Raw genomic sequence first — 24,835 nt, 5'->3', positions numbered from 1 at the left:
GTGTGCAACATATGACTGGGGTTAATACATTGTATATTACAAACAATCTATATGAAATAGGCCAACACTCCAATGAAGTCACAAAAATAGAAATATCATAAAGGTATAAAAGATGTTCAGTGTTCACAGTAATCAACGCAATGGACATTGAAACGAGGTGCACTGCTACCATCAGTGAGAATAAAGGGAAAAGGCACATGTTATTTTTGGTGGTAGCTTAAATTTCTAGGAGTCTGGTAATACTAAAAACTCCAAGAGTTAAACATTTCAATCATTCTTTAATTGTACATTTCCAGTGAGAGGAATTTTTCCAAGGGAGATAACGGGTCGTGTGTGCCTAGAAGATGGCACGGTGGTGCAAGATGCAGTCCTGGTGGCGATGAACAGGGTCACTATCAATACAAGTGGAACTGCATTTTGACAAGTCATACAACAAGGACTGGGTTACCCACAGAGGTGATGTGGTCCATGTTCACGGACGGAAAGGTAACAACAATGGCTGCCATTTACGAGCACCTGCTTCCGCGGCGCGCTGCACGTTCCTCATGAGGACGGTACCGTTGTTGTCCACACTTTGCACACGAGGACACGGAGGCTTGGAGAGGTCAAGCAGCTTGCTCAGAGTCACCAGCCAGTGAGGGGCAGAACCTGGACTGGGACCTGGTCTGGCCGCTCCCAAAGTCCTCGACCCTGTTGCCCCTCTGCTTCAGATTAGGCAGAAACAAGCTTATAAAATGGAAGTCTCCCACGGTCCCATGTTTACAAACATATGTACTCAGCACCCGAGCTCTCAACGCAATGCCCAACAACAACGGTCCCGTCACAGGCTGGTCACGTAGAACTAGTCCTCCCAATAGGATCAATCAGGCAAGACCACATTTAATATCTTGTCAGTTATTTATTATGTGTCATTCTAAAGACTAGCACATTTACAGCATACATGGCTTTGAATGACCTAAGAATATATAAAACAGTAACTGTATGTTTATATATATATATATTAATACTGCCCAAAACAAATAAATAAAGGTATCATAATGCACTAAGCTTGGCAAATACAATTGCGTAGGGACAAAACTGTATTATACAATATTTTTACATCTTTAAAGGAAACTAAAGGCAACTGTGCTCTGTAGAAGCTCTGACAGAATCCACATGACATTCCCGGTTTTCCACAGATCTCTTTTCTTTTTAAATGGGGAGGCATTGTAAGGAACACTGGATGGAATAGACGGAACCTCTATTTTATGGTAACCTGTAAAACTGCCTTCCCTGCACCTCTGAAAACTCGAAACTCCTAGAGAAGAGAGGAGCTGCTGGCCTCCAGGGCTGTGCAACACACACCCTTGCAGGTGCCGGACGCCCAGGAACGATGCCTTCAGAGAGATCCTGAAACCCGAACCTTTTCTACAGCATTTGCCAAGTCTTACAGTTTTATGGTGACCCATTACAGAAAGCGAAAATTGGGAAAATAATTCGTATAAAGGTGCCACATGCAAAACTGCTGACAGATGATCAACATCTGCTATATTCCCTTTGATAAGTGCAGATATTTAATGCTCTTCAGACAAAAAAGATCTGAAAACTATGTGAGTAATACTTGTATTTTTTAAAAGCAAGGAGATTTTTTTTTAAAGTTCAAATGAGAAAAGATGGAACTAAAAATTTACCAATTAAATGAGATGGTGGGGAGGTGAAAGGGTAAATCAGCCATATTGAAACGAACTGTCTGTGAACAGAAACTGACACTTAAAAAGGAGACTCTGACACCAGCAGCAGCCACCTGTGCAGTGGGTTTGGCGGGAGGAGTTTCTCGGCCTCCTGCCTGCCACAGTGAACCCAGCTTCGAGGGAGCGGCAGAGAGCTTCATCCTTCATTAAAGTGTTCTCCACAGACATTTTCCTCCCTGCAAGCATCAGGAGACAGCAGGCTCTGCCTGCGCGCTGACTTCTGAGTAGGAGCGGGTCTGGAAGGTCATCCAGTTCCACCCCTACCTGATGCCCTCCCCCTCTGTGTTCCTGCCAAGAAGCAGTCCTCCCCGTGCCTCAGCACCCCTGGCCCAAGTCTGTTACATGTTTCTAAAGGAACCAGAAGAATCTCTAGGTTTTTAGACATAAGAATTTCTAGGAGGTTCACAAATCATTAGGATCAGCATCATTAATATGTGCCATATATATTTGACAACCTTTTCAAGAACATGTAAACATCATAAACAGAATCAATAAAACATATAAACTCCTAAGAAAAAAAGTCTGCTATGTGCAGATAAGACTCATCATCATCTTATAAAAGATGACCAGACACAATTTTCTATGAAATTCCTAAGTTTTATGGCCCATAAATCCCTTTCAAAATCTCATTTGAGGAGAATAATTTCAACTGTTTCTCAATTGTCATCTTACATAAGAATGAGAATAAGAAAGTAACAATTATTGCAAACCTAAAAATAAGACACTTTTATCAGACGTTCAAACACGATTGTACTGTCTTTTCGAAGATGAATTGGAAATCCTGCAAAAAAAAATTTTTCCGAAAATATTTAGGTTTCTACTATCTCTATGGTCATAAATTCCCCATGGGAGTGTTGACATGCCACATCTGAAGCCCTAGATTAACATCTAGAGAAGAAGGGGAGATGTGTCCTCTGGGCATGGGGAAGCCTAGGCAGGGAGCTTCAGAGAACAGGAGACAGGCTAAAGGGACCTTACTGCTGGCTTTGTGTCTCCAGCAGACTCCCTGTTCTGTAACTCATGAGGGACAGAAAAAAGAGTGGCCCCAACTGTGTGGGGTGCCTTGCAGATGTTACCTTCTAACCAAGTCTTATCTCCCGTTGATTTATCAATCTTTCTTTCAACTTCTTCAGGTGGTGGTGTAGATAGGATAATTCACTAGAACCCGTTATTCTCACTGCATGAGATGGTGCTAGCTTCTTTCCCCAAATCACATTTATTGGTCTGCCTACGATCCAATTATTTAATTTATTATTTACTGTTTTACATTCAGATTTTTACAAAGTGGATTGTAATTCAATGGTCACTTTTGAGTTACTCTGTAGAAAAATAAGTGAGCAAGTAGGCGTCTGAAAAAGTCTTCTAGCATTTCGGACAAACCTAGCTTGATTCATGTAGGTAACTATTGATGAGATCTGTGTAGTTACAGCCAAAGGCTATTGAAATGGGCAGTTGTTACTGTCCACACTATTGAGCCAAACATTACCTCCTATTGATTCCAATGGGAAAAAAACCCCCGAAAAACAAAAAACATGCTCCAGAAACTCTTTAGTGAAATGTTTCTTTTTTAAAAAAAAAAACCACAAAAAATAAAAACCAATCCTTCGGGTCTTCTTGAAGAATTCATATATGACACTAGAGGGTACCCACATTTATTATGTAACAGCTAATTAGAGGAAACCGTGTGTTCACGTTTCAACTTTTCCGTAAGTCCCTTCGGGAGGCCTGTAATGCTTGGGGAAAGCCTTCAGCTGCAGGGAATTAAATGCATATTTGCGACTTCCAACATTCTTCATTGTATTTTCTCTTCGACAACCCTCACTGGGGAAAAAAACAAGCACAAGAAATGACAGCAGTAAAAAAGGAAAAAAGAAAAGACTTAAACTAAGATGAAATGAACTGATTATTTTCATAACATTAAAAAAAAGATTAATTTAAATGGGTGCCGGACTCATTTACAACAAATACATATGTAAGATGGCAGGTTTCTGAACAAGGCAACTAAGAAGCACAGAGACGGACACATGCTGCATGGGGCTGTGAGTTGTGCGTTCCTAAAAGCAGCACTGTAGCTAAGTGGAAGCAAACGTTTTCCAAGTGAATGGCTTCATGTAGCTCATGTCTGAGTCATCTGGGGTTCTACCATAACTTGTGGTTCCAAGATTCTCTTACACAGCAAATGAAGTGGAAAGAGAAATACTACTACTCTTACTAAAGTTGCACTTCAGAGCTTTAAAGAGCTGCACTTTTCTATATTAGCAAGAGCTGTAGTCACATTGAATTCAAAATGCGGACTTTCCTTGCAGAATTCAACAGGTAGCAAAGCCAGCTGGCTAGGGAGGCTGTTCTGGTCTGCTGTCTCCCGGAGGACAGTTGTTCTGGGTGCCAGGTAATCCAGTGGGTTCATGCACTGTCTGCAGAGCAGCCTGGCAATCAGGGCTGGAATGTTATGAGGGAGGGATCTCACCGAGTTCTGGTAGCAGCCAGTCACCCTTCCACAGGTGGGCTGCCCCCATGTGTTCCCTCTTGCACAGGTGCCACTGAGCCAGTGAGAGCCCACAGGTACCCTTCCCTAGAGAACTCACTACCAGCGTCATCCCCAGCTGCATTTGATGGAGGGTTGCCATGGCAATCCAGGGGACAAAAACAAACATTGCGTGAGGTGGCCTCACCTGCTCAGTGAGCGCATCCGGGGAGTTCTCTGGGAAATGTTCAGGTGTAGACATAAAACTAACTGGCAAAAGCGATTTTAAACATAAATGACTTCCCACAGCACAGTGTAACTTCATAGCTTTATACTGTTCTAAGACTAGCAGTGAAATCAACTAGTTATCAAATTTAGTACAAAATTCCCCTTATGAGATGTAAAATTTGCAGTTACCAAGAAACAGTGATTTTTTTAAAAAACTTCAAATTGTGTGAAGACCATTGTGTCATGCATTTAAAAAAAAACATTAGTGGCAATTGCTCAAGCCTTTTAAAGTGAAAATGACAGTCTCATTATCAAGAACATGTAAAATACTTTTGGTAAGACAGTAATTTTTATTCAAAAGCTAAGCTCCGATAGTTTAGAAAAGTATCCACCTGGTTGTTATAACTAATTTGGTAACTTGGATATGCTTTCTTGTCACAGAGCCTCAAGGCCTCAGCTAGATGTGTGTCATCTGAGCTGAACACCTAGGCCACAGGAGCAGGCCCCCTGGAGCAAGGAACAATCATGTTTGCCTAACATTCATTCAGTAACCAAAAATGTACTTCCACTTAAAGCAGAAGCTATAGGTTCTTATATACAGTTAATCTCCTTTAATCTTTGGAAACTCTTACATTAATGAACTACTTCAGATATGGCTTCTCCATTTATATAGAAACGTACAAACTGCTTAAAAACCACCTATCACTAGTAAACACTAAACTGCCGTGAGGCGCGAGGCAGAATAATTTGTGAACTTTGACGTTATCTTTTATTTACATGCTAAAGGAGCTAGTGCCTAGTTTAGCTGGCTGAACACATCAGACGTGAAATTATAATAAAGATTATACTTTCATTTCAACGTAGTTTTCAAATCAAATTGTATTTACTTTCCCCCAGATGTCTGAATTTGCAAAATCCGGCTGATGTGGCTGATCTACAAGCCGACAGTCATTCTGCCACCTGCCTGTGCGGATGAGCTGGCAAGAGGGCCCGGGGCGAGGTGTGCAGAGGTGGCGAGGGCAGCCTGTGCTAACTGGGGCTTCCTGCTGCAGAGGCCAAGCTGCTGCCCTAAGGCAGGACACCTCCACTGATTACATTGGCTCCATACTTTTTAGGAATCAATGGTACATGTTGAGGTGGTCTTAGATAGATTTTAGCAAGAGGGACTTAATTATTTCAAAGCTCCACGATTATTTTATTATATCAACAAATTATTTCTTTCCAAGGGCATCCATTTTTGAAATGAAAATTAAAATGGACACCCCATATGACAGGTAATTTTAGGGAATCCTCTAGTTTTCCGGTTCCAGTGGGGTCTTCTACTTGAGAACTCATCTGCAGTCATCAGGATCTTAGTGATTCTATGGCCAAGCATGGCGTGGCTGCTACACCTGCCACTTTGTGGGGGAACAGGCCATCGTGTTAAAATCTCTGCTGGAACCAAGCCATAGGTGTAAATGGTGACTGTCACCCTAGTTGAAAAAACTTACACAACAATTTTATAAGACCAACCAAAGAGAGCCACTCCTGATCATGGTTTCCCTGAACACCAGGAGCTGGTTGACATTGACGGTGCCTCAGCACTACTACTGTATAAGCAACTAAAAACCATCACTAAATGTCAGTGACCCCTTTCTTGAATCATCTCCCCATCTTTGTTTCATCCTATTTCTCACTAAAGCAAGTAAGATTTTGAATATGTATTTGGCCTGATTTCATGAGTTAAAAGGCCTTAGTGACATTAAAATTCAGCATAAAGGGAGAGCAACGGAGTTTCTTTTCTCAAATACTTTAAGTTGTAAAAAGCCAACACCAGCCCACTGCCTACGCTAATCTCATGGTGTCCTTCTGGTAGCTCTCCAAGCGCACAGGCGGCATACTGATGTTCACCCAGCCCCTGGTGGAGAGAAACCAAGAACCTTATCTCGCTCCCTTTGGTCTCATTTCTCTCAGCCCAAGGGCCAAGCCCACATGGGCGAAAAGGTGTGGTGACAATCAAGGATCAGGCCGTGGTGTCCTTGAGGCCCCCTGGGAGGGGCTCCTCGGCCTGGGCACAGCTTCTCTGTGCTGTGGGGCAGGGGCCTGGGAGGGGCCCCTAGAGGATGCCACAGAAGCATCCCTGAACCCTGGGAGAGGGAGGGGTGCTGTCTGCAGTCAGAGGGCCCCCTCTGTGCATGGGCTCTGCCCTGCCACTAGCCCTGCTGTGGAGGTGGGAGTGCGCGTGAGTCACCACTGCAGGCACTGGAACCACATTACCAGGAGCAGGACCAGGAAGCTGTGAAATGGGACCTGGAGGAGGCTGTGGACTCTGTTTCTTGCTTTCAAATAATGCAAACAAGATGGTCTCAGGTGAAGTGCACGGCTCAATGTGAAAGAGGGAAAGTGGCAAACATGCCTTTCAAATAATCACAGGCTGGACAGGACGCTGCCCAGGGACTGCTGTCATGCTACCAGAGCTTACACCACCCAGGAGCTGGCGTTTGGTGAGAGACTCCCTACTGAAGGCTGCCAGGAGCTACGCCACAACAGCCACCTCATTTATTTTAGAAGAGACAAGTGAACACGCTGCACTTGGAGAAGCGTGGATTCACTTACGGGGTGACACACAGGGGACGCCTGCCCTGGGGAGCCTGCAGTGCTCAGGATGGTCTTACGCTTTAGAATGTAAAGTGTCGAGTCTAGCATTTGCCATTCATTGCTAACCGCTTCTATGACTCCTAGGACCCAGACTCTGAGCTGAGACCGAATGAGAGAAAGCCCGGGGTAAGGTCTGGGAGTCCTGGAGAGAGGACTTTTGTGGTCGACTGGATTTCTGGGCATGCGTGGGTGTCAAGTTTCTGGAAAAGCAAACTTCTCTAAATTCATTCCCATTTTTCTGGCCTGGTTAAAGAAAATTGTCTTCATCAACTACAGTGTATGGGGAACTAGCTGGAGATAGGAAGTGGGGGCACAACGTAATATGAACTGGAAAACAGAGAAGCCGCTGCCTGTCCTGCACAGGGTGTGGGGAGTTCTTCCTGATCTATTTGGTCACCTTTACAGGTGTACAGTTACCCTCTGCCCCACATGGGTGTTAAGGTTACACGTCATCGCGTTGCAGGGAATGCCGCGTGAGGACTGAGGGGCACCGGCAGAAACCAGAGCGCCTGCCGCTCTCACGGCTCCATCCACCGCAACTGCCCACAAGTCAGGGATCTTTTTTTTTGGCAATTTTTCTTTGATTTGATTTGATTATCAATCATATTTGATTAGTAAGAGAGAAAAGATGTTGGAACTTTAATCTGCAATTAAAGATACCATTTTTAAATGAAAAATACTGCTTTAAAATAAATAAAAGTATATAACTTTAACAGCCTTTGGTGACTATATGCATTAATTCCTCGAACCAGCTGAATGATCCTTACATGGTGAAGAGTAAATCTAATGTCATATGCAGTAGGTGCTCTTTCTGTGTCTGGCGTATGCAGTAGGTGCTCTTTCTGTGTCTGGTGTATGCAGTGGGTGATCTTTCTGTGTCTGGCGTATGCAGTACGTGATCTTTCTGTGTCTGGCGTATGTAGTGGGTGATCTTTCTGTCTGGCGTATGCAGTAGGTGCTCTTTCTGTGTCTGGCGTATGTAGTGGGTGCTCTTTCTGTGTCTGGCATATGCAGTAGGTGATCTTTCTGTGGCGTATGCAGTAGGTGCTCTTTCTGTGTCTGGCGTATGCAGTGGCTGATCTTTCTGTGTCTGGCGTATGCAGTAGGTGCTCTTTCTGTGTCTGGCGTATGCAGTAGGTGATCTTTCTGTGTCTGACTGTGCCTGGCTCTTGCTACAGTGTACTACTGTATTCACAGCTTTGTGTCATCCTTAATTGGAAATAATAAACATAAGCAAGGAAATGGTAGGACTCTGCAAACTGTTTGCGACTGTAATTCAGGGACTACGCTTGGAAATGAAAGCAGAAAGTACATGTCCTATTAGATAGGTTTTTCTAGATGGGCCGGTTATAAAGCATCTGTCTTTTTCTTTTTGTTTGTCATTGAAAGGAAAGGAAGGGTTAGCAGTCCACTTAAAGAATAGTATCAAATATACAAATTCTCTTCAAACAGAACTAGGTTCTCTTGGAAGCAGGGCACATGAGAGGTACAGGTGACAGATAGTTGTACATCAGAAGGTAGAGACGTGGTGCAAGGAATTCCAGGCCAGCTAAACAGTGCAGTGACAGGGTACCGTAAGAACATGTTACAAGCACTGAAGATGCTACAGGAGCTAAACAAACAAGTCTTCTTGGTGAAATAATTTGGCAGATATTTACAGTTCAGAAGAACAAAACGTCAAAATGTAAGGCATGAAATATTTCTTGGCAGACCACGCTTTGACACATTCCTTCTGTCCAGTTAGGTACACGGTGGCTGGACATGTTCTGGCACTTTTGTTTTTCTTGTGACTTATTAATTTTTCAGAATGATACTCATTTGCAACGCAATTTGGTCACCAGGTATGCTATGCTCAGAAAGAGCCACACAATCAGTAAATTGGGGCTCAGAGCCAATAAAGGAATGGAACAGAGGAGGCTGGGGTCTAGCCTTAAGTCTCGGATGGGCACCAGGCCGCTCAAGTTCTTCTGGGTGACTACCTCCCGTGTTCCAATGCTGTGAAAAGGAAAAAGTTTGGGAGAAAGAAAAACGAAAAAGGAAAGAAAATAAAGAAAGAAAGAAGACACATGCGATGGGTTTTATCAAAAAGGATGGGATAAAGAAGAGAACCAAAAGATAAGGTTAAACAAAAATGAAATGAAGTCACAAGAGAAAGAAAAGATGGAATGCAGAAACGGGTATGAGAGGAAGACCAAAACAAAACCAGCACAGTTACAGGAAAAAAAAAGGAGAGAAAGAGAAGTGAAAATAAGAAAAAATACTGCAATCTACTGAAAATAAACACATGTAGGTTGAACGAATGGTTTTCCATGTTCACTCTCTCGGCTGGCCAAGCCCAACTCCATGCCGCCCGGCCATGCTCCCACATGCTGCACACACAGGGACTTCTGAGAAGCAAGCTGAACATGAAGAACCATTGGGGGTTTGACCTTCTCACAGATGCCTGAGCAGGGGGTGGTACAAAGGATTTGGCCAAAGCTGCCTCTTGATCAACCACGCAAACGAAAACCATTTACCTCAGGTACCAACCAACCAAGCGCAGAGCCCCCGCCAGCCCCGCCTCGGGTTCCAGGCTCAGCCGTGCAGGCACGAGCGAACTGCTGTTTCCATCTTTGCAAGTTAGGGTTCTACAAGCATCCCCAAGGGTGGAATCCAGCCAATACCACACTGGAAATTTGGGGCTTCTCTCCCCTTTTGGTGCTACAGAAGAACTGCACTGAGGTGAGATGGTACCTAGCACCACACGACTCTGGGAGCACATTTATGTCTGCCAAGTGGCAGCAGTGACACAGAATCAGAGGCCTGAGGACACAGCAGGCAGCTTGTGAAGGCTCCACTGGGAGATGGGGCGGCAGGAGGCCCAGGGTTCCTCTTCACACAGGGCCCTCCCCAGCTCTCCCAGAGGAGCCCAAAGGCCCCGTGGCCCTTCTGGAATGTGCCGTTCTGCGAGGGCGCGATTCCCAAGCCACGGAGCACTGGCCCGCTGCCACACTCCCTGCCAGGACAGGCTGGTGGGGGGCCCTGTGGCTACCCTCAGGAAGGCCTACTTCGAGGGCGTCAGCCCCAGGACTGGGGGCAGGGGCGCCCCAGTGGCCAAATGTGTGACTCTCTTCCCAACTCCATGTTCAGTGGTGCCACATTGGGAGCCTGAAACGGGCCCTGGCAGAAGCATTTATGCCACAGAAATGGCCAACATGACAGATCAGGGCTCTTGGGGAGAGGGCTGGTGGCTGAACATTGACAGCACAGCCCTGGCCACCAGTCACCCTGGGCCTCCAGGAGAAAAGCCTGGGTGCCACCTTGGCCCCCACCGCCTCCACCCCACCTGCATGCTCTACTCTTCCGTCTGATAAGATGCAAGCCAGAAAGCCATGAACCAAAACGTCCCCGTCCACCCACGGGCAGGGTGGAAGTTTATGCTGCCTTCTGGGGCTCTCCGCTAAACTGCAGGTCCTCGGCACCCCAGCGGCCAGAGCTGCTAGCTTGTGACCCAGCCACCTCGGCTTGCAGCCGTCTGAACAGGTACATGTCTTCCCCTCATGGGATTGTACCAAAGACAGAAGTCACCTTAAAACCAATGCTTGTGACAAGAGCCTCAGACCTGCAAGGGTCGGCTCAAGGTGGCAGCGAGCCGTGTCCCCAGGGCTGGTGTGAGAATTCCGGGGCAGGCACAGGTAAAGTAAGATGCAGCTTTGTTTTGTTTTTATAACTTCTTAAAAAACTATTAAGAGTAATACATGTTCACTGTAGAGATTTCAGAAAACCAATAAATAAGCAAGTTAAGAAGACATCCATGATTGGAGGCAGGGGGGTGTTGAGAGAGGAAGAGGGCGAGGTAGAGGGAATGCTGCCTGTTCCCCAGGAGGAAGGGCCTTCCTTCCCTTTGCCAGGCCCCAGGGCCCTTACCGCGAATGCGGAGAAACAACAGCCCTTACAGCTTCAGAAGCCTCACGAGAGTGACAGGACAGATAGCGCCCGGCACGGGTAGTGTCCTGTGCGCTCTGGGACACCAGGCACGAGAGCGGCTACTGTGGGGACCGTTTGATGATCTGTACTAAAATTATGCAAAAGCCTTACAAACATGTATACTTTTTAACCTAAGGCAATGTGGCTAGGAGAATGTATAATGATATTCACTGTGCCTTTGATTAAAATGCTGGAAAACCATATACAGCTTTTAAATATTAAACGACAGCAAATTGGATAAATTATAGTGTGTGGAAAGTGGCTGGGTGTGGTGGCTCACAACTGTAATCCCAGCACTATGGGAGGCCAAGGTGGACGGATCACCTGAGGTCAGGAATTTGAGAACAGCCTGGCCAACATGGCGAAACCCCATCTCTACTAAAAATACAAAAAATTAGCCAGGTGTGGTGGCTGGTGCCTGTAATCCCAGCTACTCAGGAGGCTGAGGCAGGAGAATTGCTTAAAATCTGGAGGCAGAGGATGCAGTGAGCCAAGATTGCATCGCTGCACTCCAGCCTGGGTGACAAAGCAAGATTCCACCTCAAAAAAAAAAAAAAAAAAAAAAAGAGAGAGAGAAGGTCTACATTTATTAACCTAAAAAATGCTCACAAGACTGTTAACTGCAAATACAATTACACTTGTTTGTGCATGTGGGTGTTTCTGCTTGGTGTAATGCAGGGACTGGTTAGCCCCCGTGTACGTCCTCACACCCAGATGCAGGCACACACGTCTCTTATCTCAGAATCTATCCAAATGTCAGCAGCGCTACCTGTTCACAGTACGAAACCGGGGGATTCTTTGTGGGGAGGGTTCTGAAGAACTAGTGTGGGTGTTTATCTGTATTTTCTAATTTTCCTACAAGGATTTTCAATTCCTTATGTGATTAAAAGTTATAAAAAGTGCTTTGTGCACTGTGCATCCTAACAGTTGTAACTGTAGCAGCTGTCCTGAGCACACAACCCAAGTGGGCTGGGGCAGGCGGACAGGGCCCTTGCGGGTCTGGGCTCAGTGGCAGGCCAGCCATCGCACTGTGGCTCTCCCTGGGGCCACTTTGTCACTGGTCTCCTGGGGTCTCTGTTCAGAGGTGGTCAGAATGAATGGTTTTTGTTGAACTTGTTTGAGAGCCCAAGAACTGAGTAGAGGTCTCCGCGTGGACTGTGTGCCTAACTTGGGGCGCCGGCTCCTGACTCGCCCTGATCCTGCTCCTTGCTGCCACCACCACAGGGATCCCTGTCCGCTTCGTTCTCCTTTCTTTACTGGCGGAGGTCTGCAGCTCACCAGAGCGTCCCCTCCCACCCCCGTGCAGCTAATGGGCACAGGCGCAGCCGCCGTCCCTCAGCACCAGGGTCACACTGGACATCAGGCCTGAAGGGCACCGAGGCTCCTGGGGAGCAGACCAGGGAATTAAAATTTTAAAAAGGCGCCCCGGAGCAGGGGTCTTTGAGTCTCCACTGCTTCCCTGAGCCTGGGCAGAGGGATGGCGAGCTTTCACAGAGAGGTTGGGATGAACTTGGAAAGACAACACAGGACAAAACGATTCCATTTCTACAAAATGCGCTTATCAAGAGGCAGGGACTCGCACGTTGCTTTTGTGCATTGTTGTGAGAAGGTCAAATGGCAGAAACATACAGAAAGGATAAGAGAATTGAACACTTTAAATAATTTGGTGAGAGGACAAATGATACAGAACATTTAGTAGAAGTGACCGTTGGAAACGAGACTTTAACAGCATTGGTGACTACATCGAAGGAGACGGGAAACCAGGTTTCTTATCCTTTCTTTTGGTATGTGAGGTAGGGGGCTGCCCAGCAGTGCTTGAAACAAGGCATCGATCAACAGGAGACACTTTTAGTTCCGGGTTTCATTCTGCAAACACGCCTGCTGCCTCAGAATCAGAACATCATTAGGGTAAGGTCGCCAGGGCACACGGACAGCTCTCATGATAAAACACTCATGTGACACTTGGCTCGTGAGAGCCAACTGTGTCTACTGCTAGAGAAGCAGCGGAGCAGACCGGTGCAACCTGCAGACGCGTTGCTTCGCTCGAGTTTGGAAATGTGCGGATATCAATATGTACACGACGACAACAGCAGATGCCTGCTGAGAAAGCACTGGCCTGAAGTCACACCCACGGCCAGGCAGGTGGCCAGCAGGGCACTGCACGTCACGGCTGCATCCCAGCTTCCCGTTTAGCTGCCTGACCCCTGGCTGGCCCACCAGTCTACCGGTTTTCCGGGCAGTCCTGCTCAGAAAGTCCTGCTAGCTCTTTCCCCTCACCTTTCCTTACAAGAGCACCCTGTCTGAATTTGATTGTGCCAATAGTTTGACTGGTTTGTCAAACTCAAGTGTGACGGCTGGAGTCAAGGGGCTCATGCAGGGTAGGCCCCGCGGGCAGGAGCAGGGCACCAGCTCATCTGCAGTTTACACGGGCCGGGGCAGGCGGGGCGCACGGCCTGGCTGCAGCACTCACCTGCGCATGCACTCCAGGGCCTGGGTGAAGACCTGCGGGGCCATGCCATGCTCGTGCTGCAGGATCAGGCACTGCTCCAGCGTCACCGACATGGCTGTACGGTCCTTCGCGCTCTTGCAGCTGGTGAACCGGACCCCATTGAGGCGACGGCAGATCTGCCAACAGAAACATGGGCCGTGCTTAGGAGGCGAGGCTCCGCAGAAAGGCAGCACCTTTCACACCCAAGAGAGGCTCCCAAGCAGCCCAGCAAGGGCAGGGACAGAAACTCAGCACCCAGGCCTGGCCAGATGCTCCCATTCTGTTCCCCAACTCCATGCCCTGCCAGAGCTGGTAACAGAAACCAAGTCACTTACAGACACCAGCCCTTTGGGGAGCATGCTGCCTGTGAGCCTGCCGTCATCCCTGCCATCCCTCATGTGGCCTGCCTTCTCCCACAGGACACTCTTTTGCAGTGTGCTGTCCCCTTCCAAACCATGCCTGGGCCCTCTTGTCACGTTCAGCCCTTCACTGCTGATCCCTCAGGAAAAGAGAACGGCAAAGATGACCCACTGGGGAAGCCAGAGCCACTCTCAGGATGCCCATAGTCCCGGGCCAGGTCTCCAGATCTCCCTGGAAGGTAGGGAACAGACCTACTCTCTCGACTCTCCTCTCTCACCTGCACAGACGGGAGCAGCTGAGAAGTTGCACTGCCCTTTGGCCACCTCCTGACCACCAGCCCCACAGGCCTCCTCCCGCCATCCTTTCCCGGTCGCAGAGTTAATGCCAGCACACTTCCCTCCTCACAACAGAATGGCTCACAGAGTAGGGGGCAGGGCAGCCTCCGGACTGGGAAAAGGCCACTTGAGTGCACCTCCTCTCCCCACGGGGAGATTTCAGGGCATTTTCCCTGCACCACTAGATACAATCCTAGGCACACAGTCACCAAATCCAGCAAGCTCTGAAACAAGGTGATTTTTTTCTTGTACATCTGTGGCAATCTCATTTGGCAGCACAACCAGACCTGAGCTGATACAAGACCACTTACAATCTTTACTTATCCAATGTTATGTAAATATTCATACTTTTCAGTGTGGCAATAATATGATTGCAGAGTGCTGTCTCAGGCTCCCTCGGGGATGTTAAATCCTGTACGTATACCATGGTACACACATGCGATGTGCACCATGTTACTTACATAAACAAACACCAACTGTGCACCACAGGACTTTCCACAATCTGAAAACCTGTGCGTTCCAAAACATCTGGCCACAGGGGCTTCAGGTAAAGGGCCATGCACCCTATCAGACACTGCACTATGACGCCAAGGCTGGTATCTAATGAAACATCATCCAAGTGATGTGATGGCGGGCTCCAGGTATCTGTTGTACGCCAGAAAAATATCAGTGTCTCGTCAACTCCTGAAGATGGCACAACACCTGCCTGGCAGGCAAGCAAAGCCAGAGAGCATGCCAGTCACTGCCAGGATCATCGCTAGACACGAACATGGCACACGTGGCACAGTGCTAAGAGCCTTGTCTAGGGAAAGGCAAAACAGAATAGACTCAGTGTTCAGGCAAGACAATCAGAAGGAGGACAGGCTTCTTCTGAGAACAGACCGACAAAAAGAAGGAAAGAAAAAAGAAAAACTAACAGGCTCTAAGCAGATAAGCAGACCTTAAGCTAATGAAGAGTAAATTAATCACATTTGTGAAGTTGTAACTGACAAAGCAAGAGTGAGCCTGGTGTGTGCACTAAATCCTATGGGCTGTAGAGTTCAGGACCCAAACACATGATGGAAGCTGGCACTACAGGTTTCAAAAAGCTTTAAATTCATGGATGCTGTATCCAGAGCTAACGTAAGGTTCTGGAAGGCAGGCAGGGGTGGCCGTGATGCATCCTTGCCCGAGAGGGCACTGCAGTGCCAGGCTCCCATCCCAGATGGCCATCAGCCACTTCTGGTGCCCTGCTGGGTCTCCCCATCCATGAGATACGGGCTGAGACCTGACTAAAGGGATTCCAGCTATTTAGCCAGGGACCCTTTGTTCATACACACAAACGAAAAGAAATAAGAGCCTGAAAAAGAGAGCAGCTCTGGTCAGACTGAGGATGGGAGGACTCAGTACCTGAGTGGCTGGCACTGCTGCCCCACAACCCCTTATCCCCAGGGGATGCCTGGGGTTCGGTGGACAACGTGAGAACACATGCAACTGGGGGTCTCTGAGAGCCTGCCACCTCTACACTCATGCTTGTACACCCTGAGGCCTCTACAGGAACAAGAAATACAGGACTTGATGCACTGCTTTTCTGTTCTGGTGACAGGGGATGGTCAGTTGTCCCTATACTTAATGATTTTTCTATTACATGGCAATAGACAGGTAGGACCACAGTTCCCAAACAAGGCATGCACAAGGTCTCTGCACCGCTTGTCTGTAAAGCTGCCTGTGTGTGTATTCTAAGGAGAACAAATCAGTGAGTGCACGTCCCCCAGTCCCCCACCACTGTTCAGACACCTAGCTGTGTCACCCTCTGCATTCTTGTTTTTTTGTTTTTTTTTTTTTTGAGATGTAATCTTACTCTGTCACCCAGGCTGGAGTGCAGTGGTGCAATCTCGGCTCACTGCAAGCTCCACCTCCTGGATTCACGCTCACTACAACCTCCGCCTGCCAGGTTCAAGCAATTCTCCTGCCTCAGCCTCCCGAGTAGCTGGGATTACAGGCATGCGTCACCACGCCTGGCTAATTTTTGTATTTTTAGTACAGATGGGGTTTCACTATGTTGGCCGGGCTGGTCTCGAACCCCTGACCTCAAGGAACTCATCGGCCTCGGCCTCCCAAAGTGCTGGGATTACAGGCGTGAGCCACCGAGCCCGGCCACCCTCTGTATTCTTCGTGTCCTGTGGGAAAGGCTTGCTCTTCACACAAAATCTCTTAAGGTGCTTAGGTAAGAGGCTGTCACAGCCTGGCCAGGGGGGTTTAGCAACCCCCCAGAAAAAACACAGTAGGGAGCCCCCTCTGCCCTGCTGCAGAGATCCCCGCAGCCAGTGTGTTCCCTGCCCTACACCTCACTTGCTGGGCCTGTCCTGAGCAAGCAATGCCAGATGAGGCCCCAAAACCAAGAGGATACCTGAAAAATGAGGCCTGAGAAACCTGCCAAACTTCCTGTCACTTTGTTTCAAAATGTGTTCTGTTAGAAGGAAAAGATTTAGAGGGCAGCCTAGCCCAGAGAGGGGAGATCTGCAGACTGACCCACCCCCTGCTTCCCACAAGGATAAAGTCTGACCAGTTGAGGCACTCAGCAGACGGAGGGGAATGTTCACTCTTTAAAGCTGAATTCAACGGAATGGTATCAGCAGCCACGACTGTTAACAAACCCAGAATGTACAGCACGTTCACAAAGTGCGGCTTCACGAAGCCCGGTTTGAACACAGGACTAATAACCAACCTGAAGCGGCGGCCACGCACCGTGAGAAGCTGAGACCGTCTGCTGCTGTGGAAGAGACCCGGGGCTGAGAGAAGCACCTTCCTGACAAGACAGAGCGGCACACTTCAGAGTGAGCTGCTCGGGGAAGCCGTGGAGGGCGGGACCCCCTGCTGCTCGAGCTCTGTGACAAGGTGTGGTGGCTGAGGTGTGGTGGGCAGTGCAGTGCCACCTCCCTCCTGGGCTCACCCTCCCTTTCCTCAGGCCCAGGCAGGGAGCGGCAATGCCACTGGAGGCCACGTGTGCCCGGGTCCCAGCGCTGGGCAGGTTATGCTGCTGTGGAGAAGAATTAACCTCACCCCTCATCGAGGGTGAATGAATGACCAGCTACGAAATTGCTCTGATACCCAGGCTCAGAGCAGTGGCTTGGAATTCCACAAACAAACTTAGAAAAAACTACGAGCAGGGTAAGTGCTTGGGAAAATGAGGAGCTCAGAAGCACAATGGACGATAAAGATGGTTTAAAGAGACCTGAAAGGTCACATGGCCTCCTTCTGACCCTATTAAATGATGCAGTAAGACAGTGGTGTCAGCTGGTATCGATCGCCAGGCTTCTGAGGGTGACAATTGTCATCAGCCTGGCTAGTAAATGCCCAAGAGATGGGCTGTGTCAGGTTTATCAGAATTCAGGCAGCCCCAAAGGAACGGACCCGTGAACTGAACGTTCTCAGTGACTCCCTCTTCTCCCCGTGTGGAGAGCTCTGCTCTCCTCGGAGATTCTGCTTTGTAACGTTTCTGTCATGACGTTCGGTGACGGGCACCGCGATAGCCTCCTTTTCTTCTCTATAACCAGTACCTCGGCGGCTTGCCAGAGAATGTCCACGTTCTTATTCTTCCGGGCGTGCACATTCTGACCCAGGAACCGCAGCAGCTCTGGCAGGCACGTCTGACTGCGAGACCGAGGCAGGCCTGGAAGAGAAAAGGAGTCCGTGGGAGTGGGTGCCGCACCCAGGAACACCCCCGGCAGAGGGAGCCCACCCAAGTGAGCTGCCGTGGCACACAGTGGTAAAACGATGAGGTCCCAGTTGAAGAAGGGATGGAGGTGTTTGGGGATAGGACATGGCTGCTGGTGTGGTGAGCACTTAATTTCTTTTACTGCCACCTTCAAAGGACATTTCCTTCACCTCCCTTCAGTTCTTCTGAGGGGCTGGGAATGGCCACCGAACCACCTACAGGACTCCTTGTAACTACCCATGCCTCCTGCACCCCTCCCAGACGAGGGAGTTAGCAGGGAGTCAGAGGGGGGATCCAGCTGGTCTTCAAACCTTCCCCAGGGTGGAAGAAACTGGGGCAGTGGGTCTGGGCCACTGAGCAGGCCTGGAAACCTGAGGAGGGATCAGGAAAGCGTAGCCCCCGCCAGGGGTCCCTTGGCCCCTGCCAGGAGAACACACCTCTGCAGGACCCAGGGAGGCCCCTGCTGCCACATCCTAACAGCTCCTCCTCCACTCTGGCAATCTCCAGGTCCTTCCAGGACCCCTTGGGCCTGAAGATCCATCAGGTCACCTTACAAAGAAGCCCCAGACAAAACTGAGGGAAACATCAACCACTCCCGAAAGGTACTCTGGAATTTTCAAACACTGGGATTATTAAAGACAAAGAGAAGAGCCTCAAGGTCATGGCTAAAGAAAACAGACACAGCGCCGGAATGCCCAAAGCCAAACCAAGTACATGGCAGCATCTGGGATCTAACTGCACACCTGGTTTCCACCACACAGCCTTGCCCTGGTGTACACAGGTTCTGTGCTAATTACTTCACGTTGCTGCTGAGTGCTCCGCACCACGCCGGTCAGGGGACAGGCCAGAGACAGAGATGGAAAGCTGGCATCAGCTGAGATGAAAGCTGTGGGAGCCCAGAGGAGGGGAGCTTAGCCGGGTCAGGATATATGCCCCCGGCGTAGACCATCTCACCTCCCAGGATGCACTCTGGCTTCTCGCTGGCTGCCCCTGCAGCCCCTACTTTAATGAATACCTGTCCACTGAGGAACCACGCAAAGTTTGGGGATATTCAACTGGTGGGCTCCATCTCCTCAGCCTCAGAGACCAGCCATCCTCCTGCGGGGAGGGGTACCTGGGCCGCATCTGCCCCAGCTTCCTGGGTCACGGTCCAGTCGGCTCGTTCCTGCCTGCGTGGTCCAGCCTGGCTGCTCGGCTTCCAGAGGCCTCGCTCACCCTGGGCCTTCACTGCCTATGGTAACGGCTCCCCGAGCCCTGGGGACTGGGCGCTAGGAACAAATTCCCGCTTCCTACTTACTGCAGCCGCTCAGCACTCCCGCTCCTCCCGGCCTCAGCGCGCCCCTGCTCCCTCCCTGCTCACCTTCGTGGCTCCCTGGCTGGCCCTGCGGGTGGGCCCATCCTCTCCCCTACAGCAGTCAGAAGACGCTGCCTGGGCTTGGCCCAGCTCCTGGGGAGACTCGCTCTCCATGCCTCAGTTTCCTCATCTGCCAAGTGGGTGTGAAACCGGTGCCCATTTCCCAGGGCTGCTGTGGGGATCAGACTAGAGAATCCACATAAAGTGGGTAGCAGGGGGCCCGGCTTGTGGCGAGTGTGTGATAAGTCTGCTGTCTGAACTCCAACCCCTGCTAAAGAGCATGAGGACGCCTTCTAACAGCTCCCACGCCCACGGCACTGATGGCCTGCAGCTGCCAAATCCTTGCAGGACCTCGACTTCATGTTATATTTACCACCCTGGCTGTGGCACACAGGGACCACCTGGGGAGTTTCTGAAACCCTAATGCCCAGGCCCTGCCCACTTACCACACTCTGGGGTGGGGCCCGGGCATCTGTATTTTTCCAGGCTCTCTGGCTCCAATGGCATCTGTGCCAGTCACCTTCACTCCCCTCAAGGCCCCAGTTCTGTGCTCACCTCTCTCATGTTGAGTTGGACAAGAACACCTGTTTTACTGGGGAGACTGAGGCCGCCCAGCCTGAGCAAACTTCCTCCATTCGTGTCCCTACCTTCTCTCCTCCCTCCTTCCCTCCCTGCAAGGGCACCCTCCGCCTGCCCGCTCCAGGGCCTCGCCTGGGACTCTGCAGTCCTCTTGCATCTTACAGCCCTGTGTGTTCTCCTTCCTCAGGTCTCTGAGCACTCCCATGGCCCCTGCAGCTCCAGGGTGTGTCCCACCTGCCCACAGCCCCATCCCTCAAGTCGCTGACAGTCTTCGGGACAAAGTGGGCCCTTCCAAGGCAGCACCATTTTGTCACCCCTTGATCCCTGGCCCGGCCCTCGCCACAGTGAGACTGTCTGGGAGAGATCACCGGCAGCTCCTTGTCCACACATCCGGAGTCCAGCAGCGCCCCACACCCTCCTGGCTCCTATCTTCTTCCTGCTAGCCTGTGATGCTCCCTCTGGCCTTCTGTTGAGTCCCTTCTTCCCTGCTGTCCCCCTGGGGGCAGGGGCCCCTCCAGATGCTGTTCCAGCCCCTTCTCGTCTTGCCACTCAGTGGCCTCAACCACGAAAGGGCTCCGCTCTGTGGCTCCACATCTGCACTCCCCACAGGTCACGTGCCCATGTCATCAGCTCAGCTGGGCCAGTGCTGCGCTCGCTCTCCCCTATAGCCCTGTGCCTCTCTCATCGGCGGGGCAGCCCCTGCTGTTGCCGCCAACTCCAGCGTCCTTGCCCAGCGCCAGGTCTGTCAGCTCTCCCGGCAGGCACAGCCCTCACCTCCCCAGCGCCAGCTGCACGTGGCCGCTTAGGAGCGCATCCTCAGCCCAGACCCTCCTAATACCTCATCCCTCTCTCCACGCTCACTGTCACTACCCGGCTGTGGTCAGAGTGAAGCAACATGTCATCTGAAGTGTCATCTGAAGTTCACAGCCTCACGCTGGCCATCAGCGGCTTGCCTCCCCTCTTCCGGCCCCGCCACACGCTCTTGCTAGGTGAACCTGTGAAGAGGCAGTTTTTTTCCCACTGCTTCCCTGCTGCAGCCACAACTTCCTGGCCTGGCCCCGAGTGTTCTGTGTCAGTGTCTCCTAGCAGGACGGCTTCGGCCACAATCCAAGCACACGGGCTTCAGAGCCAGGCGCCCCTTTCCTCATCTGGACATGGATCCTATTACCGACCCACGGGCTGCTATGGATTCGGCGAGTAAATGTATGTAGAGCCCAGCCCAGTGCCTGGCGCTCCCGTGACCTGTGAAGGTTCACCAGCAGTACTGTTTGACTATCTCTAAACTCTAAGGTCTACCATACCGTCCAAAAGGCTGCAGATGAAGCCTGCCCAATTTAAAGCCCAGCCGACGTGGGTTCCCTCTTTGGAAACCCCCAACAGAGGACATTCGTGTAATGCAGTGGGGATGACACCTTCTGCTGTGTGGCGCCCCCTAGTGACTGTGGCAGTGCCTGCAGAGAGGGGCCGGCACTCTGGGACCAGCTCTCCTTCCAAGGCAGGGTCCACCCCTCATTTGCCATCGGATCCTCTAGCACTTTACACTCAGCAGGTCTGCAGGGAATTTTCACTGGGTTGAATTCAAGAGGGAATTCTACTCGTAGGCAGTGCTGTGCAGCCCTCGGTTCCTCCCTGAGTTCTGTGGCCGCAGAGCCCTAGCTGCAGCATCTTCACTGGAGGACACGCAGAGAGATGACTGTCAGCATCTCCACGGCCTCCAGGAGACGCCGAGATGGGGCCATCTTGCTCCCAAACACCCAGCAATGTTGGCCCCGCATCTTCCTCTCTAAGCACCACAAAGGGAGGTGTGTGGGCCGCTCACCTGGCCGAGGGTGGGTCCTGCCTCTGGGATTCCCCCAAGCCCTACCAGCAGGTACACAATGCGTGCCACCAAACGCATCGAGTGTCAGTGACTACGACAGCGTGGGAAGGAGCCATGTCTCACAGGCTAGTAGAGAATCAACAGCAAAGAGATGGATGAGGGCCGCGGCCAAGGGAAGCTTCTCTCTCTCTCTCTCTCTCTTTCTCTCTCTCTCTCTCTCTCTGCATGTGTGTGTTTAGGGAGAGAAGGAACATGAACTAATAGAGGCAGGGCAAGCCAGAGCTCAGACATCTAAACTGATAAAAAGACGAGTAAGTGAAACCTACCGTGACTGAAGAAATACTTACAATCCTCAGGCAAAACTTCCTTAAACTGCTCAAAGTAGGAATTTAACCGCACCAAACTCTCCACGTTGATGACTTCTTGTAAAGACGTATCACCAAACCTTGGGAGATTATAGGGGATGCCATTAGTTGGGTAATGTCACTTTCTTCCAACACGAACACAACTGCATGGAAACGAACTATGTTGATTCTCTCAAACAGTTCCTATGCATGTCTAAATTCTAAGCCACTTTCCTTCTTCCGAGCAGAAAGGCATCTCTTCAGTGTTGCTGATCAGTTTAAATGCATTGCATTGGCAGGAATCATGTATCACTGTTACAGGCATGCCGAGAGATGATCAGAACATGATCTGGTACAGGCCCTGTGCGGCACACCTGAGGCACTTAGGAGGGGGGACGGCAGTGAGGTACGGCTGGGAGGTGAGGCTGCAGCCCTGTACTCCAATCTGAAGTCACTCTCTGTGTGCAGAATGCACATGCCTGACTGCCAGCTCCTCCAGGACTGACCATGAAGCCCTTGCCCTTTCCTCATCATGCAGGTTCACCCCGATTACACTCCGTGTGCTGCAAGGAGCATGTGCCAAATGCCTAAGAAACAAGGCCATAAAATGCCACCTGCAAACAAGGCACAAGGTGGTCATTAGAAAATGCAGACTCTGAAGTCCAGGTCCTGGGCCCCAGTGCAGTCCCACAAGTCCCTGCTGAGAGGCCTTCTGAGCATCAGTTTCTTTGCGGCCCTAGAGCATCCCTCAGAGGGCACGACTCCCTCCTACGAGTCCCAGCCCATCCACCCCGGTGCCCACAATGGCCTTTTCTCTAGGCACCTGCTCCCTTGGGGGCCATCCCTGACCCTGGGCCTGTGGTCTCCCCTCTGAGGGCTCTCCCCTCAGCTTATAAACAAGCCCAGCTCACCAGTGACTGCAGGGCCAATAAAGGAACAAAGCCAAGAACCTGCTCTTCCCAAGTCCTCTCTGTCCTCAGCGTTGCATCCTCCACCCTCCCCTCTACTCAATGCACCTGGCCCTGGCTCAGTCCTCTCCAGAAACTGCTCCTGCAAGCCCGTGGGATCCGCAGCTACCGGATGCAGGCACCATCCTTCTCCCTTCCCTGGGCCACCTCCCTGCTGGTGCTCCAGTGAGGCTGTGCCTCTCCCTGGCATAGGCGCCTCCAGCTCTGCTCACACCTTTGGGGCTTTGCTTCCTGGGCTGGTGCCCTCAGCCCAAACCCAGCTCACCACCTGCCTCTGGACACGACTCTCCTGCCAGTTTATGAGCTCAGTGGGTGGGTCTGTCTGGTGTACTCTCCTCCCGCTCAGCCCCAGCCCCACTAAAGACTAAACCCTTCCACTGACCACTTAAACAGTTCCCCAGCCTACCCCTCTGCAGAACACCAACACTCCCCCGGCCCTGATCCAGGTTCCCACCTCTGGCCTGGACTCCTCCCAGCAGTTTCCTCCTCACACCTGTCCCCTTTATCTCCTCCCAGCACGTGCCAGTGAAACAACCTACTTGAAATGTAAATCGGATTGCGTCCTGGCCCACTGAAAGTTCTTCATTGTCTCCCAGCAACAACACCGTATTTCCTAAGTTGGGGTGACCCTACACCTGGGCGTCAATGGACATCAACCACTGGGGCTGGACATGAGAAGGCCCAGCAGCAACATGGCATACTGTTCTGGAAACCAAATTTCCTTCACAGCAAGTACTTGAAGATATCTGTTTAGACTAGTCTACACACATCACATGAAGATCACTGACAACACAGGACTCATTCTCATGTAGTGGAAGGCCAGTACAGGGTACATATACCCCATCTACCCTATCTCCTCACACACATGTGCACACACAGGCACATGTGCACACACAGGCACACACAACTCCCCTCCGCGGAGTGGCAAGTGACCCTGGAGGGCAGTTTACAAGGTGTAAGCCTTTAGGTTCAGGCATGAGTGTCAGCCTGGCACACAGAGCCTGTCTACCCCTACCTGCCAATCCCTGCCTGGAACCTGCTGCCCCTGAACTACATGCTGTTTCTCCCCACCAGGCCTTTCCTCAGTCTTCTTAATCTGACACGTCTCCCCTCCACCTAATCATCCAACTCCTACTCACACTTCAAAGCCTCATCCCCTGCAACTCCAAGAAGCCTCTACAGACCCCCTTAGACCTTGCTGGGTGCCCTACTCGGGATCCCACAATGCCCTGTATCTGTCTTCATCGTTGCATCCATGTCTCTCTCTCCCACCTGCTGAGTCTCTGAGGACAGAGACCACCTTTGGGTCACCCTGTGTCCCTAGCACCAAAGACAGTGAGGTGCACGGCCATGACGAAAATGTTGGCCAAAGGAGGGAAAGATAACGACGTCTGTCCAGCACTTGGAGCCTGAAGAGGGGTAAGTATGTTTTCTGTGTCATCTCCAAGGCCGCCGCACTCCCGCAGCCCCGAAGGGCCAGCACACACCTCTCGGCCAGTGTCTGTTGCTCATTGATGCCCACATTGAAGAGGACGGGTTGCACTCGCAGCAGCATGCCGCTCTGGATCTCCCGGGGCAGGGCGTCAAACAGTGGACCCGGCAGAGGGACCCGCACGTTAAACCCGTCGCTGGAGAAAGGCGGAGAGAGGGAGAGCAGTGTGAGGCCAGAGGGCCACCGAGCAGACGGCAGTGCCCAGGCTGGCCCTCTGGCTCAGTGATGGCCAAATGGCCAACCACAGACCTTTAAGGGAGTGGTACTAACCTAGGGGCTGTAATCAGAGCATTTAACAAAATGAAATAGGATAAAAAATTCAGAAGGAAGAGTAGATTCCCTGAAATAAACAAATACGAACACTGCTCTCTGGC

The 24,835-nt window shown here is 50.6% G+C and overlaps 1 protein-coding gene across 13 annotated transcripts in view; it reads right to left on the bottom strand.

Moving 5' to 3' along the window:
• INPP4A (inositol polyphosphate-4-phosphatase type I A) overlaps positions 1–24,835 on the bottom strand; it is a 165,684-nt gene that overhangs the window by 12,945 nt on the left and 127,904 nt on the right. For 6 of the 13 annotated variants that reach the window (XM_050755057.1, XM_050755050.1, XM_050755049.1 and 3 more), the window contains 5 exons: positions 24,457–24,597; positions 22,005–22,102; positions 17,748–17,860; positions 13,496–13,650; positions 259–3,551 (listed from right to left, as the gene is read on the bottom strand). In XM_050755057.1, coding sequence (XP_050611014.1) covers positions 3,419–3,551; positions 13,496–13,650; positions 17,748–17,860; positions 22,005–22,102; positions 24,457–24,597 — 640 coding nt within the window. In that variant the 3' untranslated portion in view covers positions 259–3,418. Of the gene's footprint in view, positions 1–258; positions 9,055–10,364; positions 12,907–13,495; positions 13,651–17,747; positions 17,861–22,004; positions 22,103–24,456; positions 24,598–24,835 lie in introns of those variants that run through there. The other 7 variants (XM_050755045.1, XM_050755051.1, XM_050755053.1 and 4 more) reach the window with 3 other exon arrangements.

The sequence above is a fragment of the Macaca thibetana genome, chromosome 13, assembly GCF_024542745.1.
Source record: "Macaca thibetana thibetana isolate TM-01 chromosome 13, ASM2454274v1, whole genome shotgun sequence".
In the NCBI taxonomy this organism is placed as follows: Eukaryota; Metazoa; Chordata; class Mammalia; order Primates; family Cercopithecidae; genus Macaca; species Macaca thibetana.
The sequence above is the reverse complement of the archived record's forward strand: the minus strand, read 5'-3'. Positions and strand labels throughout refer to the sequence as shown.